At 31.1% G+C, this 18,159-nt stretch overlaps 1 protein-coding gene across 10 annotated transcripts in view; it reads right to left on the reverse strand.

Annotated features, from left to right (window-relative positions):
• Nucleotides 1–8,127: 8,127 nt before the first annotated feature.
• Nucleotides 8,128–18,159, reverse strand: part of LOC132931966 (polypyrimidine tract-binding protein 2) — a 178,716-nt gene continuing 168,684 nt past the window's right edge. For 7 of the 10 annotated variants that reach the window (XM_060998096.1, XM_060998094.1, XM_060998102.1 and 4 more), the window contains 11 exons: nucleotides 17,755–17,813; nucleotides 17,493–17,555; nucleotides 15,552–15,855; nucleotides 13,855–13,911; nucleotides 11,853–12,058; nucleotides 11,117–11,150; nucleotides 10,545–10,637; nucleotides 10,223–10,439; nucleotides 10,065–10,142; nucleotides 9,912–9,975; nucleotides 8,128–8,940 (listed from right to left, as the gene is read on the reverse strand). In XM_060998096.1, the coding sequence (XP_060854079.1) occupies nucleotides 8,848–8,940; nucleotides 9,912–9,975; nucleotides 10,065–10,142; nucleotides 10,223–10,439; nucleotides 10,545–10,637; nucleotides 11,117–11,150; nucleotides 11,853–12,058; nucleotides 13,855–13,911; nucleotides 15,552–15,855; nucleotides 17,493–17,555; nucleotides 17,755–17,813 (1,268 nt within the window). In that variant the 3' untranslated portion in view covers nucleotides 8,128–8,847. The remainder of the gene's footprint in view (nucleotides 8,941–9,911; nucleotides 9,976–10,064; nucleotides 10,143–10,222; nucleotides 10,440–10,544; nucleotides 10,638–11,116; nucleotides 11,151–11,852; nucleotides 12,059–13,854; nucleotides 13,912–15,551; nucleotides 15,856–17,492; nucleotides 17,556–17,754; nucleotides 17,814–18,159) is intronic. The other 3 variants (XM_060998100.1, XM_060998099.1, XM_060998103.1) reach the window with 3 other exon arrangements.

Raw genomic sequence — 18,159 nt, forward strand, 5'->3', positions numbered from 1 at the left:
AATATTGTAGGTATTACAAACTTCTAAAATATCTTAATCTCTGTTGTTTGTAGTTGCTAGAGTCTAGTACATAAACAATTGCTTTTTTGATAATATTTTTCAAATTAATTTACAAAATACTAAGGAGGCAGTTTCCCCCTCTCATCCCCCCAAGTTTACTCATATGTCATAATTTAATCACAAATTACACAAATTGATGACAATAATTATTCTAAAATATCAAATAAACTGTATTATTAAATGTTTATTATTTCTACCAATACGAACTAGTACTATTTAAATTTATAAAGAACTAGAGGTGAAGGACTTTAAATATAATTATAATTTATCGGTTTTAATTCAATTGTATAAACATAACAATTTAATCCCAACAATTAATCATGAGCACAGCACTAGATACAAAAAAAAATATTAATATAAATTTACCACACGTTAATAAAGTATTTTATAAAAATAGTACTTTACACATATGATTAAGTTTATGTCGTTCTTTTAATATTAATATTGATCACTTCAAAAATTTCAATTTGTATAAATTGTATGTGAAACACCTTGATCTATCTAAGTTTTAAATTTAAGTTCATTTTTATACAAACGTTAATTATTGTAAATTAGAATTAGATCTTTCTATTAATATTATTATAAAATGATAATATTTTATTTATTGTTTTTATAAATATTATTTGTTTATATTGTATTTTTAAAGGATATCTCACTTATATAATGTGTTACTAGGGTTTTGATTATTAAAATTTTAAAAATACATAATATTTTACGAATAGGAATGGCATATATATACATCCTATATATTCTTATTTTCATTATTTTATAAAATAAATATATAAAATACGAGAATAAAGTGAATTTAAAGAAACACAATGTTTTTACTTATAACTCTTATTTTATGTAAAAAAAAGATTTAGTATTTATCAAAATTATAAAATATCTATACAATATTTGGAATAGATTAACAATATAATATAGTAAAAATATTTTTTTAAATACTTTAAGTTTATCTAATTATTATAATCCTCATTACTCCGATAAATTTAAACCTATCATTTTAGAATATTTTCCTTAGTGACTTTAATGTATACTAGTTTATTACTCATTTATTACTTGTATGAATTTTGATTTAAATACATAATAACATTTTCAAAAATATTATCCTATTAACGATGAATGGTAAAAGGGTGGTTCATGTTTGAAAAATTTAAGTAAATCTAAGTAATGTATGCAGTGTAACAAACCATTTCTTTTCATGCGAAGCAAAATGTATATCACCCATGTGGATATTTCCAAACTGATTGGACGGCGTAACGTATAGGCCATATAGGTACTCGTCATTCTGTATGACAAAAACATATTTTTGAAAAAGTTCTTATGTCTATATTTTACTTAATTATTGTATCATTATATTGTACAACTACGTCTTAGTTTCTAAATAACCATATATCATATTTAAAAAAAAAAAAATCTATAATGACCTTTTGACGTTAAGTCTTCGTCCTGTATATATTATAAAATATAACATTGATGCTATAGCTGGTACATATTTGTGTGAGCATACATCAGTGGCGATGAATGTTCTTATTGTGTTATCGAAACAAGCTCGAACGGAATGTGACGCGAAATAATAATCATTAATCTCGTGGAATTTTCGGAACAATTGTCGAACAAATATGCCAAAGTGGTGCAGTTGACGTGAAGGCGTTTATCTCAGTCACCGTCAAATTATTATACCTACTCTCGACTCACGAATGATTTTCACAGATAAACATCGATAACGGTCGTCACGTGTTCGATGATCGCATATTTATTTTGATATAGTTTTACATCTGTTTCTTTAAATACACACATATATATATATATATATATATATTCATATGGAGTGGAGTAATTTTTGCAAATAGGTCCTGCAATGCCATAAATTACGGACCTCCACACGTTGTATAAAAATTAAAAAGTTAGAATACGGTGCCTAAAGATGGTTATTTAAATTGTTGTTGCCTCAACATTACACCATGAGCTTTTAGTTTTCGGACTATTGGGCTAATGCGACTGGTATAATAAAATACGCGTGTGTGAGCAGTGACCAGTGAGCACGCCTGTGTATTGTATAGTCTATGGTGTTCACAGCTGCAAGTTGGTGCGGACAAGTAAATCAAAACACGTTATTCGAATAATACACTTTGATTTCGTTTTATTTATTATAATAATGTCATAATATAAAATCATCATTCTCATCAGTATATTATCAACTCAACTGCTTTATATTACAACGATTTATCTTATTGCGTACACAATAGGAATAATAGGATTTATTTTTTTTGGTTACTTAAATTATACAAATCTTAAACGCACTCTACACAGTGCTACAGTGGCTACAGCGATCTACGCGTATAGTATATAATATTATAATATTGTAATTATATGATGAAATCGAATCTCGTCTACGAACCCGAGCACAACGTAAACATACCTAAATCATAATATTATTATATATTAAGTTATGTTAGTTCGTGTATATGTGTGTGATGAGTGTGTGTGTGTGTGGTTGTGTGCCTTGCCCTTATCGGCGTTCACGTGTATGTATAATACGTGTATACGTTGTGCTCGTTATTTGTAAATTATTTAAAAAAAAAAACAAAAATTATACATAATGTATTATATAATAAATATTAAAACATTTAACCTAAGTATATACTTTAAGCGTCCACGCGTCGGGAGTAGGTATTTGAACGCGTGTACATACTGCAAAAACAACGGTTGTCTTTGCACAAACATTTATCACGATGGGTTTTTTCGTGTAATTTACACATAAATATTATTATTATAAATATATAATATAAATATCAATATAAGAAAAATCAAAAAACAATATTATTATCGTTATATCGTAAAATAAATCCACGGAGATTTCGTGTTTTCTCGTACAGAATATAAATGTATATTATTATAATTTATAATAGTTATATCAAAACTACTTTTTATGGCTAATAAACTAATAATACAAATCTAGATAAAAAAACGCCTTCGACTTTTCCGCAGTCCCCGCCGTATAATAATAATAATAATAATAATAATAATAACAATATTATTTAGGTATCGAATAAAACGCGAGTAGGTGTATTTATTTTGATAAAAAGTGCTTATTTATTGTGTAAAAACGAAATAAAATTATAATTTATGTATATAAATATGTATTTAGAAACATAGAATTTCGCGTTAACGCGAATTTCATTTTCTCTTTTTCAAAAATGTTTAATTAATATTTTTTTTTTTCATAGTAAACATATTTTCACTTAAACATAAATAAAATTCTATAAAATACGATGTTTAATACATTTTTGAGCGGGCTATTATATACATAGCCTTATTATTTGTCGTATAACACATCATCATATTCAATCATAGTTAATTATAATAATATTATATAACCAGCTACGTATTGTTGTAACATAATAACCATACGTTGTATAGTCGTAGCCGGTGTTATATTATAGTTTATTGAATGACAATCAGTAAATCCTAATGTGTGTAATAGTGTATCTGATAAACAATAATAATATAATAATATAGACATATAGTCCTCCGAAAAAAAAAGATAAAAATCAAACGTTAACGCAACGACAATATAATAAAATAAAGATAAAAAATATATTTTTTCATTGCTATTTGGATCGATGATCAACAAATAGTAGGACGGTCGAAGCTGATGTCCGTTTAGTGCGTAAAATCACACGAACACGTCGAATCGGTTCAACGCACAATATTATAATAATAATTAATGTATAATATAATATAATGTGACACACAGTGCAGATATAAATTATAAATAGGCATTGAATTATCGCCAAAGTGTGTATTCACGTGGAAGATGTCCCCCCCCCAAAAAATGTTTCATCCTTTATTTTTTTACAAGTTAATCGACTTATCGGTTCGTGTACAGTCCGGCTAATGAATATACTGCAAACATCGTATCGGTCGGTGGCGTCAGACGTCTATGGCGTGTGTTCTTATAATTTATTAACAAAGTCTTCGTTCATTTTTACTCACACATATACATAATAATACATACTATATTATATAATATTATTCCAACCATAGACTCAACCTATGGTTATAACGCATCTATAATATAGTGTTGTATGAAGGCGTAAGCAGATGTAGTTGAAGGTATATATATATATATATAGTGACGAGGTGGACTGAAAATTTTTCAGCGGCAAAGATAAACATGCGATAGACGCAAAAAATGGTGGGAGGAGTGGCTAACAATACTTTAAAAAAAAAATTCAATAACCTCTGAAAATATTATCGTTCACCTTGCCACTGGGTATATATATATAATAGGTATAGATTAGGTATATATATGACGAGAGACATAGTGAGAATAAAGAGTAAAGAGAAGTGCTCGAGAGAGTTAGAAAAAGAAAGAGAGCAAAGAGTGTTTGTGTGTAAGAGAGAGAGAGAGAGAGAGAGAGAGAGAGATAGAAAGAGAGATAAAATACAAAATAGATATAAATCGAAGATAAAACAGTGTGTATTTTGTCATTTTTTTTTTGTTTTCTGTTGAAAAATAGAAATTAGAAAACATTACAGTCACAAAAATACATGTATAGTAAAAATCGAAAAAAAAACAAAAAATAAGAAGTAGAAAAAATAATAACGTATAGTTTAATATAGTGAGATACACAAGAAAAAGATATGTGGTACACAATATTATAAAAATATTGTTAAAAGTAAAAACAGTACATTTTTATACGATCTCTAATAATATTATGTATATATATATAGATGTATATAATATATATAAATATATATATATATATATATATGTATCGACTTGCTTAAGTGTACAAAATGTACGCTTCTCGTGTCTCGCATGTATAATATGTATATATATATATATATATATATACATATATACACATAAAAAATGAGTATAATATAAATATTATGAGAAATAACACTAGTGATTGTTTATACACCCCGTATGATTGTCGAGAGTTAACTTAAAAAAAAAAAAAAAAATAATTATACATTTCAAAACGGCTACTATATAGATAATAATACGATGATGGGTAATTTTTACTGCACGTCTGGCGATCGCGATGTCGTCGTTGTCGCAATCGATGCGCACTACGTGTAATATTAAAATAATCGTCGAATTGTCGGTGGTCCGGATTTTGGGGCACTGCGATTCGGATAACGCATATCCGACCTAACGCGGGCCCGTCGGGACGGTGTGCGCGCGGAGTGTGTTGGCGATAGACCGACGACGACGTGTGTAATACTGCAATATTATTGTTGCGGGGGACGAGACCGGCTGAGAAATCGGTTTTGACGACACGCGCACATACGTAAATCACATACTCATATCGTTTAATTATTATGGTTTTACATCGCGTTCGTATTAGATCTCCACTAGTCTGGCGGCAACATTGATATTATTTTAAAAGAGATCAATTTTATTTACCACGTAATGTCGAACGATGAAAAAAAATTTCGCGAAACGTCGTGGACGCCAACATTGTTTAGACGAAAAACGAGTGGAAATCACTGCCTTCCATGAACGTGTATTATTACTATTATTTTATCAAAAATATTTATCGTGGTCGCCCGGCTGACGATCGCTGGCGGTAAATTCAACAAGTAAAATGGATATTGTAATGCGAACAACCGGGACGGGAAAACAAACAATATTAAAAATGCGGAGCGGGGCGGCCATAATATGATTCGATTTGATATGAATACCAGTTATATTGCAGTTAACATTTAGCGCGGTTCGTGAAACAAACATACGCCTGGTTTCGCGGAAAAACGTTGGTTATTGTAGAAAACGTATAGAGTTCGGTCAATCGGCGGCGGTTTCGGGTGGAGATATTACATTTTTTTTTGAACTGTCGTAATAATATAATATACAAATTAATATTTGTTTATAATAAACAAATGTTAATTTTTTTTTATGAATATCGATGAATCGCGAAAAAAACCCTGTCCTAGAATATTTTCAATCGCGTATACCGAGAAAAGTATACGAGGCCAGCAGTTTTCATTCTCGGTCGTGGGTGGGGGGAGGGGGAGTTTCACAACCGATCCGGGGGAAAAACTACTGAATCACAGGTCAAACCTCGGTCACACTCCGCACACACACTGCACTGTAGATGAAGCTGATAGAGTTGACGACGCGATCATACACAATAATAATATATTATAATATATAATATAATATAATATTTAAAAATATCAAACGGAAAAATAAGGAAACACGCACTGACCATATTCGAGAGAGAGAGGAGACGCGTGCACACAGACGTACGGGAAAAAAAACCGAAAGCTATATTATATATAATACAATAAGATCTATGCATGTGCCTATACACGATAATATATAAATACGACAAAATGCGATCGCAGTCGAAGTATGAAGAGAGACGACGACGACGACGATGCGTGTGCTTCGATATTATTGTAGGTTACATTTCGAAAAAAATTCCTACACGTAATGTATATATTTATATGTTAAGTGACACAGAAAAAAGAAATCATATCTATAATATGATCTTATATACTTCATAATTAATAGTAATAATATACATCTAAACGATTAAAAAAAAAAAAAAACATTTTATTTATTTTTAACATATTACACTTTTAAACTACCAACGTGTATACACAATAATAATGTAAGTTAGTAGGTATTAGTAGGTACTTGGTTTTGGGGTCAGTGAGGATAGTGAACGACAAAGGGACAATTTAATAATAATAATAATAATATTTTTTTTCACTCGTTAATAAAATACATCTAAGTGTGCCGGCGGTCCGAACGGCCGCGACAAACGATTGTCCTAGTTAATATTAGCGTTAATTAGCTATATATGATTGTTGTGAGTACATATTATTATACTAATCACAATATTATAATAATAATGTCTAAATAAAATATTTTAAAATTATTGCAGGTAACGCTTAGTCAGCGCACGAATTGACATGGGTAGGACGAAAACGGCTGTCGTCGATTAGATAACAAATTCGATAACCAGTCGAGGACATCATCAGTAGGTAAGTCTAAGTTAACAACAATAATAATAATAATGATAATAATAATAATAATAATAATAATAATTATAATGATAATACAAATTATTATAATAATATTATATAAGTTACAATGTTTTCGTGAAAAATGAAATTTCAAGACCAGACGCACGGTGGACCTCAGAAGATTCGTTATAATGTCAGATGATAACAAAATAATTATACATCGATCGACACGAGAGTTAATGATAATATTATTCGTAGAAAGATAATATGTATACGGTATCGCGAAAAAACCGATACCGTCGAGGTGTGCGTGCGCCTGTTATTTTTTTCAAGAACAGTTGCAGACGTTACGTGTGATGGCGTATTCGTCGTTTAGAATTTTGATTGTCACATTGGCATTCATCCTTAAAAATAATTGCTATTATATACGCGCTAACGCGTTCTACTACACATTATGCGCTTACGAATAATTATTTTTTTACCTTAGGGCTTATATGTTACACTTATATTATAGTATAACGATATAACTACACGTTATAGTAAAAAAAAAACGAATTAAATAAATATTTACCCGACCACTACTAACGCTAATATTTAGTATTAAATATTAATATCGTTACATATATAATATATAATAATACTCTGACAAAAATTTAACTCGGTTGAAAAAAAAACTTAACAATTAAGATTTAGAAGGTATATAATATTGGCTATGATACAGAATTGATTGTGATCGATGAGTTTCCGATATGTCCACTTCTTTTCAGTGCGTTAATTTAGAAAAAAAAATTAAGAACATAACTATAAGTACAAACGAAACGAGGAAAATAATAATGAAATTAAATATGAGAGGAAAAAATCAGTATTTTTTTAACATAAAACGACGGATATCTCATTCCTCGATCGAATTAATATCAAGCGCCGCGACGGATAATCGATTATTATTTTATACATCGATTACCGTTTAAATAAAAATAACGAATAATGAAAATTATACCTATATTATGTCATGATAATCCATTCAGCTGAGACGACCGAGCCGATATCCGCTTATACCGGAAAATAAAAAATAAAAAATAAAAAATAAACAGTTTATTCATCTTAACAAATCATAATAGAAATTGCTCGTATATATAATAATAAAAAAAAAAACTGTTTTTTTTTCTCTAAAAATAAACATAATCATATATAATAGTAGAATAAAAAATAGTATAAATTATAAATAAAAATCATAATAATAATAAAAAAATACTAATTGTTTCATTAATACATACAATTTTGTGCGATTTTATGTTACACGTTTTCCTCGCATCCTTTGGTGACAATTTCTACTACTAAAATAATATATTTTTTTGTTTGTTTTTTTTTTCATATTCAATAAATATTTTATACGACCTAGACATTACATTGGTCTTCTTAAATAATACACATACAATATATAGATATAAATTAAATAATACACAAGTATAAAGACACTTAGAGGAATGATGGAAAAAAATCATCAACATGTAAATACTATATATATAAATATGCGAAAATAATACGCCAGGAGAAAAAAGTAAATGTAAAACAATTAAAAGTTAATCGCGTAAAAAAAATCAGAGTATAATAGTAATAATAATAAAGAATAATAATATTAAAAAAAAATAATACTGTTTACGAATAAATTTAAAATATGAAACAATAATATTATAATTAAAAATACTTGCAAACCACAGTCGTGTTCGTAAAGATCATTGACTGTCGCGTAGTTTGGCAACAATGTCCAGTAATTCTAAAGCGTAGGGTAAGAGGTGCCTAGTTGGGTGTCAGCGTGTCCGGTTGGATGTTGGACTTTGAGAACGAAACGCGCAAGTGGTTTTGTTCGCTGAGCCGATAATTGTGCATCTTCTACAAATTAAAAACAGAAATCAGTCACAAGGATACTCTTATAATGTCCAAGTCAGACGACCGTCACGTATATCCGCGAGTCTACGGGTCTTGGTTAAGATGTTATGTTATTATTTAAAAATTGTATGGTACGTATTTTTAAATCAATTCGTTAAAATATCATAATGTATTGAAATAATGTAGTATATATCGCGGATAAATTATAAGCTTTTATGCTCAGATTTGTTACGTAATACGTACATAATTTGTCCACTTAAAATATATATATCAATTTATCCCCTATTTGTTTTTTGTAGTACGATTGATATTATGGGATGGAGCGTTTTGGACGATTTTCGCAGAAATTAATGCTTGTTACACTATTTAGGGGGTTGAATCTTCGGCATGTATGAGGAAACATTAAAGGTCAATAGACCAGCTGCGCTCGGTCATTTTCATGCTTGATAGTTCAATTGCATTGGATAATAGCCGTCGATCATTTAAATTTAAAGTATATAACAACAAAATGTAGTTACTCTACTTATATAATAAATCAATATTGAATGATGGAATTGTATTGGACAAAACCATATTTTGCATGCCTTAAGGTAGAATTAAAGGCAAACGCAATTATTTGTACACTGATTTTATAAATAAAAATTGTGACTTTTAAGTACAACTTGTCCATATGGTCCATAACTAAGAAAACTATTTCGGATGTTTAGCTATAATACAATGGCACGGAAAGATAACGTATATGTTATAGGTATGGTATTATACACTCGAATTGCAGAATACAATTAGGCGCATAATATGGATATGTGATTTTGCAGTCTAAGAGTTACCAGATTTTAATAATTAAACGATATTAAAACTTTTTTAGGACTCAGAGATTTAGCTGAAGGGTTGTTGTTTAATACATGAATAACTTATACAATATTATACATTCGAGAACGACGTGTGTTGGTATAATATTTGTTTATTGTGCTTACGATAAGTGCGGCGACGGCTTCCTCCAAGGATTCCATTTGAATAAGTGCCATTTTGCGGTCTTTACTGAAATATAAAAAGCCATTCGGTTAAAAATCAAACGCGAGGGGATACAAATATTGTGTAATAAATAACAATATAAATCAATAACTAACGGGAAGAATTTGAAGTCTTTTACGGTGAAAGTGTTGTTTTCGAACGCCGTCTTCAAGAAATCTTCCGATAACGTCGTCCTGTGAAATAAATATACGAAGTCGTGAATCAGAGAATGCGTAAACGTTATATGAGGTTCGGTTGCTATTTTAATGCTCACGGTATGTTGGACAAATGAAGAGTGGACGACGGTGGATAGATGTTTTGGTAATTTTTGGAGCCCGGCTTCTTGAATCGATGTAATGGCGACGAGGTGTAATCTTTTGTCAGTCCGGAGTCGGGCTGTCCTTCTTTGGGCAGTTGAACAGTCTGGTACTTGGATTGCATTACTCGTATGTATTTTCCGTATAGACGCACTTTGTCCAAATGAAGCATGGCTAATATTTGTATAGAGGTTGTAGTAGGAGGAAAGGTAAAACAAAAAAAGATCGTTGAAAAAACGTACGAAAAATTTATAATTATAATAAATTCAAAATACTCACCCAAATGTGCTTGATGAGGCTCAGCCATTTGCACCAAAGCGCCGTCTTTTTTGTTGTACAAGATCTTCACGCGCAACACGTCTCCATAGACACCTAGACGCACAAAAAAGGTTGTTTAAAAAAAAACGAAAAATAACGAGCCCAATATAAAAAAAATATAATGTAAACATTGTATTAAAAAAAAAAAAAAAAAAACATAATTTTAATTTAAAAATAAAACAAATGAAATGTTAAAAAAGGGAACCATGCATGTGTCTGTTATCATAAGAAGAAAATATTAAGTGTACTAAAAACAAATATATATTTTTTTTTAAATACGAGTATACGAGATATTATGTAATGACAAAAAAAAAAATAATAATATTAAAAAAGAAGACAGGTGGAAGTAATAATAATGATGTATGGAATATAGTTTATACTACATGTATTTTGACAACAAATATGCTTCCATCTGCCTTGAAGGCTTTTTAAAAAAAAAAACTTAATAAGATATAAAAATACAATTATGTATATTATAAATATAAAACGAAAATAAATATATAACAGTATAAGTTAAGTATATATGCACCTACCAAACAAAGTGAAAATAGCGTCTGGCGTGACCATCTACGAAGCGATAAGTTTTTTAATTTTGTATATTTTTTCGTAGAAAGAGTTAAAAGGTGTGTGTCCGGTGGCGGCAGAGTTAGACAGAGACAGATTTTGTATATATATATTTTTTTGTTTCAGTAGCAGCAGTAGTAGTAGTAGTAGTAGTAGTAGTAGCATCACCGTTAGGGAAAGCCAAAAACAAAAAAAATCAGAAAAACAGAATTCTTTGAGTATCACAGTTGAACAATAATGATCATATAAATATATATGTATAATATAAATAAAATTAAAACACTAATAATAACAGTAATAATAATAATAATAATAATATGATGATGATGATGAGGATGAAAACAAATCGAGTGTGTGAGGTGTAGATGACGGACGGTGTTCGAATACGGTTAAGAGGGAGGGGTGGTTCAATAAAAAATAGAGTAAACGATAATAATATGATAATGTGATTTTCTTTAATACTGTTAAAACTGTCAAAAACAGTTAAAATTTAATCGCGGAGAGTCTTTTTCGGGTAAGTAATATCACACTTTTGTCACGCACATCGAAATGGCACGATATTTTTTTAACGATATATTATTATTATTATTATTATTATTATTATTATAATTATCATCATCAGGACACATGACGTGTACTACAATAATGATATAATAATGGACATTGTATTTGTATCGCGTCAATGCGCGGAATGGTTTCTGTCACCTCTTCGTTAAGGTTGCTGACCAACAGTACACACGTCTGTCCGGTCATCTGGCCGGGGAGTCTGAGCGTGCCAGTCGCCAACGAACCACCGGGTAAGGTGAATCCGAGCGGCATGCTAGTGACGGGCGAGTTGGCGTACGATGTGGCTAGTGGCGAAGCGAGCCCGTGGACGGTGTTGAACGACGGTGTCAGCATGCCCGGACTGCCTGTAAATGAAGGAAAGTAAAATTTAGTTTTCGATTCGATAGCTGTGCGAGGCGGCAGCAGTAGCAGTTGCAGTTGAACACATTATAACTAATGTATGTATAATAGTTAATCATCAATTATTGTTTATCGACGACCAAAACGACTAAGTGAATATTGTAATGTTGTTCGTTTTTTTTTGTGTTTAGAACCTACAATCGTACATAGCTGGGCAATTGTTGACTTTACGAATCAAACGTTGATTTAAAATCAAATAATTAAAAGTTCAGGTATATAAATAAAATAAAATTGTAAAAAATTTGGAAAACATGTGTTATTTATCTAATATGATAAGAGCAATATGATAATGAGTCTATACTGTTTAAAAATTATATTGGTTTTTTTTTTTGATTCGTAAAATTATTATATAAAAAACCATTCGAATGTTCGGAGACTTAAGGTTTTTAATACAAAAGTAATATCGTGTGTATATTATCCCTAACTTATAACTCAACAAGCGAGGTTCCTATCAAAAAATTAAAATATGTAATAATATCACATAATAAAATAACGTACGGTAAAATATTGACTACCTGTTATCATTACCGTTGTCATGGTTGACCTAAGTCCGTCGTTGTATGTTTTCACCGACTCTTAAGCCGAGTTTCCACTTTATAACGTATATCGTGTAATTTTTGGATATAATATTCAACTTATATAAGTACCTAGCTAACTTCTTGTTAACAATATTTCGTTATCTACGATTTAGTATACGGAACAGGACACGGGACAGTGTAGGGGGATCTGGATTTATATACAATATATGTCATCGTCTGTTAAATAAGACAGTTGTATAAGACAGCGATTTTATTATATAGATCGACATACTATACACAGTCCATATATGTATACCAGCCAATATGAGATACACGATTTTCTCATCTTGTTTTTTATCAGTTTTATTTTTACTCCGGAGATTTTTTGATTTTTTAGTATATATGTATTGAGGATTTTTTTTTTATCATACGGTGCATTCCTACAGTTCTGCACGCATTACTGTATACTGGACCGGGGGACCTTATTATTACTAGATACGCACCGCGGTCGCGCGCCGCCGCGGGTACATCAAAAACGAATTTGTGGGAGCGTATACCGGGTAATGTTTTGTCGGGGCAAATAATATCTTGCGGCGAATTCCGGACCGCATAAAACGATACCCATAAATTCCGTTCGAACAATAACACCGGAAAAATTCGAGTTATTCACCAGTCCGGATTCGTGTACATATATGTATGTGCAATGTGCCTACATATACAAACGTATTGGTAAGCACTTGCAACGTTCCCGTTATTAATTACATAATAACGCGCGCGGTACAAGTACTCGCCGCCGCTCGCGTGTAAAATACGTTCGATTAAATTTATCGCGATGTATAAAAATCAAATTATGTGTGTAAAAATTAATAAAATATAACGTTTTGAGTTTTTTTTACTTTATTGTTAGCGTTTCGTCTGTGCTAAATCGTACACATTAACGTATGCATAATCAAGAATTCTCGTAAGGGTGTTAAAAATAGTTTAATATTGAATATAAAAATAATATTATGCGTATACCTAATATGTTTTGGAAGTTTTTTTTTTGGACAGTTAGTGACACGTTCCCATGAACTTTGGGGAATGGTTCAACCCCAGAACCCCCTTGATCACAAAATCGTGTATTTAAGTCACGTCCACAATCGTTCGCGCGGAGGTATGTATAGTGTCGTGCGCGTATGGCAATAGTATGTAAGTATAGAGATATCAGCTAAGTATATATGTACCTATATTAACGCAGTGACGTAAATCCTTCGCGTCGGAGTGGATGAAATGTCGAGTACCTGAGTGGAAAAATCCACCGAAAAATAAAACAAAAAAATATAAATAAAAACTATTTATTTTTAATCATTTAAAACAAACATCATGCGCGTAGAATAAATATATATGGATATTGGGGTCGAGATCGGCATATCTGTAGGTATATATCAATGCTATATATATATATAATATACTTTACATGTATGATATGACGCGCGTCATAATATTCTAATGTTAATTATGTCCTCGATCGAGTGCGCTAAAGCTTTTAGAATTCTCGTAAGCTCGAGTTGACGGGGGAGGGACGAATGATGTTTCTCGAGTATATACATACGTTGACATCAAGCATCCACGAACGAATATAGTGACACGGCTTAAAAAAAAACCACGTTTTTTGAGTTATCGAAATGCGGGTAAAATATAAATTTGATTTAATACCCAAAGCTTATTTATAAGTAAAATTTCCCTATTTTTATTCGAAATTAAAATCGTGTTCTGTGTTATTACAACGATACGAGATCATTCACAAATTATATTATCACAATAACGTTATAATATGCGAACGATCACTGTACAAACATTAACATTTTGGCAGACTTAAAAACGTTCAGACATTTTCATATTATTTTTTCGACACGTGTAACTACTACATTCTTTTGGGGATGAAATGAGAATGACGTTCGTTTTTTTTAAGGGGTGAAGAACTTTGAATGTTCAATGCGTAGAAAATTCAGTATTGTGTTTTATGTATAGTGATATTTTAAGTACCCTCACCTCACTTTTACAATTAAGTAATGGATTTATAAAAATTAAAATTTTTGAAATTTTTAACTTTTTTTCAAATAAAAGAAATGTTTTAAATGTGAATTGTTAAGCAAGAGCGATTTTTTTTTAAATATTGATGTACCGGAATCAAGATTTAAAAGTGCAATTTCTGAGTAGTTCTATTTTGAATATTTACTTACTAAAACTTGCAGCCAATTGAATATTTGAATATAGTCTCATAAAAATATGTGGGTTTTGAATCTATATGGTCATAATTAGCCATAATTGGCTATACGTGGAACATATATAAATCATAAATGTCAACCAGTAAAATATTTTTAAGGTTTTCATTTATATTTTATCTAAAACAATAGATTCAATACCCTTAAAAGTATTCACAATATTATATTCAAATATTAAACATACTTTTGTTTATATTACCTTCAGTATATACCTAACAACTTCAAGGAAGAACAACTCAAAAACTACTCAGTCTAATTTAATTTTTACTAAACCAACGTTTAAAACCAAAATCGTTTGCTTAACGATTCACATATATACGATAATATGCGATGTAATCAGTTTTTTGTAATCATTTATTTGAAAAATACAAATCCCTAAATGGCTAAATGCCATAACGATTCTGAAGTTTGAAAATGCGGTCTTCTAGAATATATAAGATACATGTGAATGATTTTAAATTTTAAATAACAATTTAAACGAGCAAATATATTGTCAAATTCACTAGATACAGTCCGATATAGATTAAAAAAAGTAAAATCAGAATATTCAAATAAATTTACGATCCGAGAAGGAAAAAGGATGGAGCGCAGTATAAAAACAACGATAAATAGCATTAGGTATTATAATATTGAGTTAACTGAGCGTAAATACGAACCTGCGAGTCGGCTATGGTCAGCACCGGTGGTCAGTTGCCGACGGGCCTGTGGAAGTCCAGCAGCGGCACTTGGCACGCCGGACAGCAATAGACTGAGCTGATGTGGCAGCAGCTGGTTTCCAGCCACAGAGTCCACGCCAAGCGCCGCCAGCGTTTCCATTACCGTATTGTCGCCGTTGGGCAGCGTCGGGTTGGTGTAGTCCCGCGACTTGTCGTTATTGTATTTGACGTTCAGGCTAGACAACTTTGAGTACTCGATACGTAGCTTGCAGCATGATGTGTAAATGTTTTGGCCATCCAGTGACTGTAATGTAAATTGCAAATTCGGGAAATCCGAAAAAAAACAACGAAAAATTAGTCGATGGCGTTAAAGTATAGGTGGAGGTACATAATTATTTATTTATAGGAAGTACACATTTATACTGGCTGTATATTGTAGTGTCGTACGCGAGATCAATCACTTAGAAAAACGATATTAAACATACACACTCCAGCATGTCTGTTATACTAAAGTTGTTGTCTTTCGACAGCTCATGAGTAAATTTTCGGTATCTCCCTCTAAATTATACACAAGAATGTATATTATTTTAAACCTTTTAAGTACTTGTATCCATGATCCATACTTTAGTATAACATATATAAACGATCAACTAGTAGATCTCGTGTAATTAAGTAGATACAGCATACGACACAAGTACAATAAGTACTTGGTATATAAATAAATTATATATACCGTGTCTCACCGGGCTAATCCTATATAGTAGGTGCCTCCTATAATAAAACCGTATAACCGTTGAAATATTTTTATAATACACCAGAAATGAGTAATTCGATATTAAAGACTTTTCACACGAATTAGCTTTACGAATTGAAAAGTGATATCTTTAAATTGTTTCGTGTGGAGTTTAAGTAGACGAAAAATACTTTAAGAATACGAATTAAAATAACTGCGCAATAAAAATGTTAATGCGGTTATAAAAAGATAACGAATAATTGCGGAAGGTGGCAAACACGGTGAGACACTCAGTACTAACAGTATACAGATGTATATTATAATATGGTTCTACAACACAATACAATTACTAGCAATATAAAGGAGAATTGAAGGAAGAATTATGAGAAAAAAAATTATAAAATTGAGATACACTCCACGTCTACATTATATATTTAGCGGCTCAGATAATGGGAAACTATATTTGTGGTTACGGTCTAAATATTAAAATTCGTACATCGTTCTAAGGTTGCGAGGAAGAATTTCTTTATGATAAGCGTTTATAAATCTTAGGTAGGTACGAGTGGTGTAACAGTCGATGGTAAAAAATTAAAGCGAGAAAACGAATTATCCAATTACGCGGCGGCGACTCGGACAGCACGTATCTCGCCCCCTATTAAGGCGACGACGGCGACGACTAGCAAATAAATCAGACGCTTTTTAAACGAATTTAATTATTCACGGGGTGTGAAAAGAACGAGAGAAAGAAAAAAGAAAGAAACGACGAAAAAAAGTATAAAATAAACGGAAACAATGCGTTTAATCAACGATTGCCGGTGCTCGAGGTACGCGTTTATATATTATATTATATGGGTGACGAGCACTAGCTGAGAGCTAAATACAATTACGATTTTATAAAAAGTGGCTCGATGCAGAGCAGTAGAGAGGTTGGGCGAGGTTGAAGAGTATATATATATATATATGTATATAATAGTTTTATTATATAATTAGTAATTACATTAAATATCGTCGCCCGGAAACGCTAAAAGTGTGGTCTGGGAGAATATAGTACGGAGGAGTGTATAATAAAATAGCATAGGTATATAATAGTATAAAGTAAAAATACACACACACACACACACACACACACACACACACACACACACACACATACACACATACACGTGCACCCGCTGGTTATAGAAGTACACGTATGATCCTGAACTTACGTTGTTCAAATGCGATAGATCAAACAAATGGCCGGTATGGAACAGATTTTGTCCGTCCAATGACTGTGTCAGACATGGTTTAAAAAAAAGTACCCGGCATACGTTTGTTTTAGTATTCAACGGTTTTTTCAATTTTTTGTTGTTTTCATATTCAATTAGTATTATAACATGGTTTATCAAATGTTGATTATTGTTTAATGATTATATTACACGCTCGTACATATTATTGTATTATTTAAACCGACGACCGTCGAACACTTACCAATTTAGCGGATTGTGCGGTAACCACGTCGGGATATTGGATCAGCACTTGGAACGAATCTGTAAACAAGGACGGTAGAAAAATATATTTACAAATCGTTATGCACAGGTTTGCATACACGCAAATACACACACATACACATCCTCACATGTATGCGTGTGAGAGTTTAATTCCGCGTGATAATAAGCCGCGCACGAAATTAATGGAAAAACTGCGACGGAGACGTTGACAAAAGAGACGCCTGTATTGTTTTGAGTGCAGTATATATATATAGTGCACAGGCGGAAAAGTTCGCAAAACGGGAAAATACTATAGTGCTAAACGTTTCTTTTTTTCTATGTGCACACAATGAAAAAAATATTTAAAAAAACGGTCATTTTTCGTTTTATTTTTTTAAAGAAAATA

Source organism: Rhopalosiphum padi, chromosome 1 (genome assembly GCF_020882245.1).
Source record: "Rhopalosiphum padi isolate XX-2018 chromosome 1, ASM2088224v1, whole genome shotgun sequence".
Lineage (NCBI taxonomy): Eukaryota > Metazoa > Arthropoda > Insecta > Hemiptera > Aphididae > Rhopalosiphum > Rhopalosiphum padi.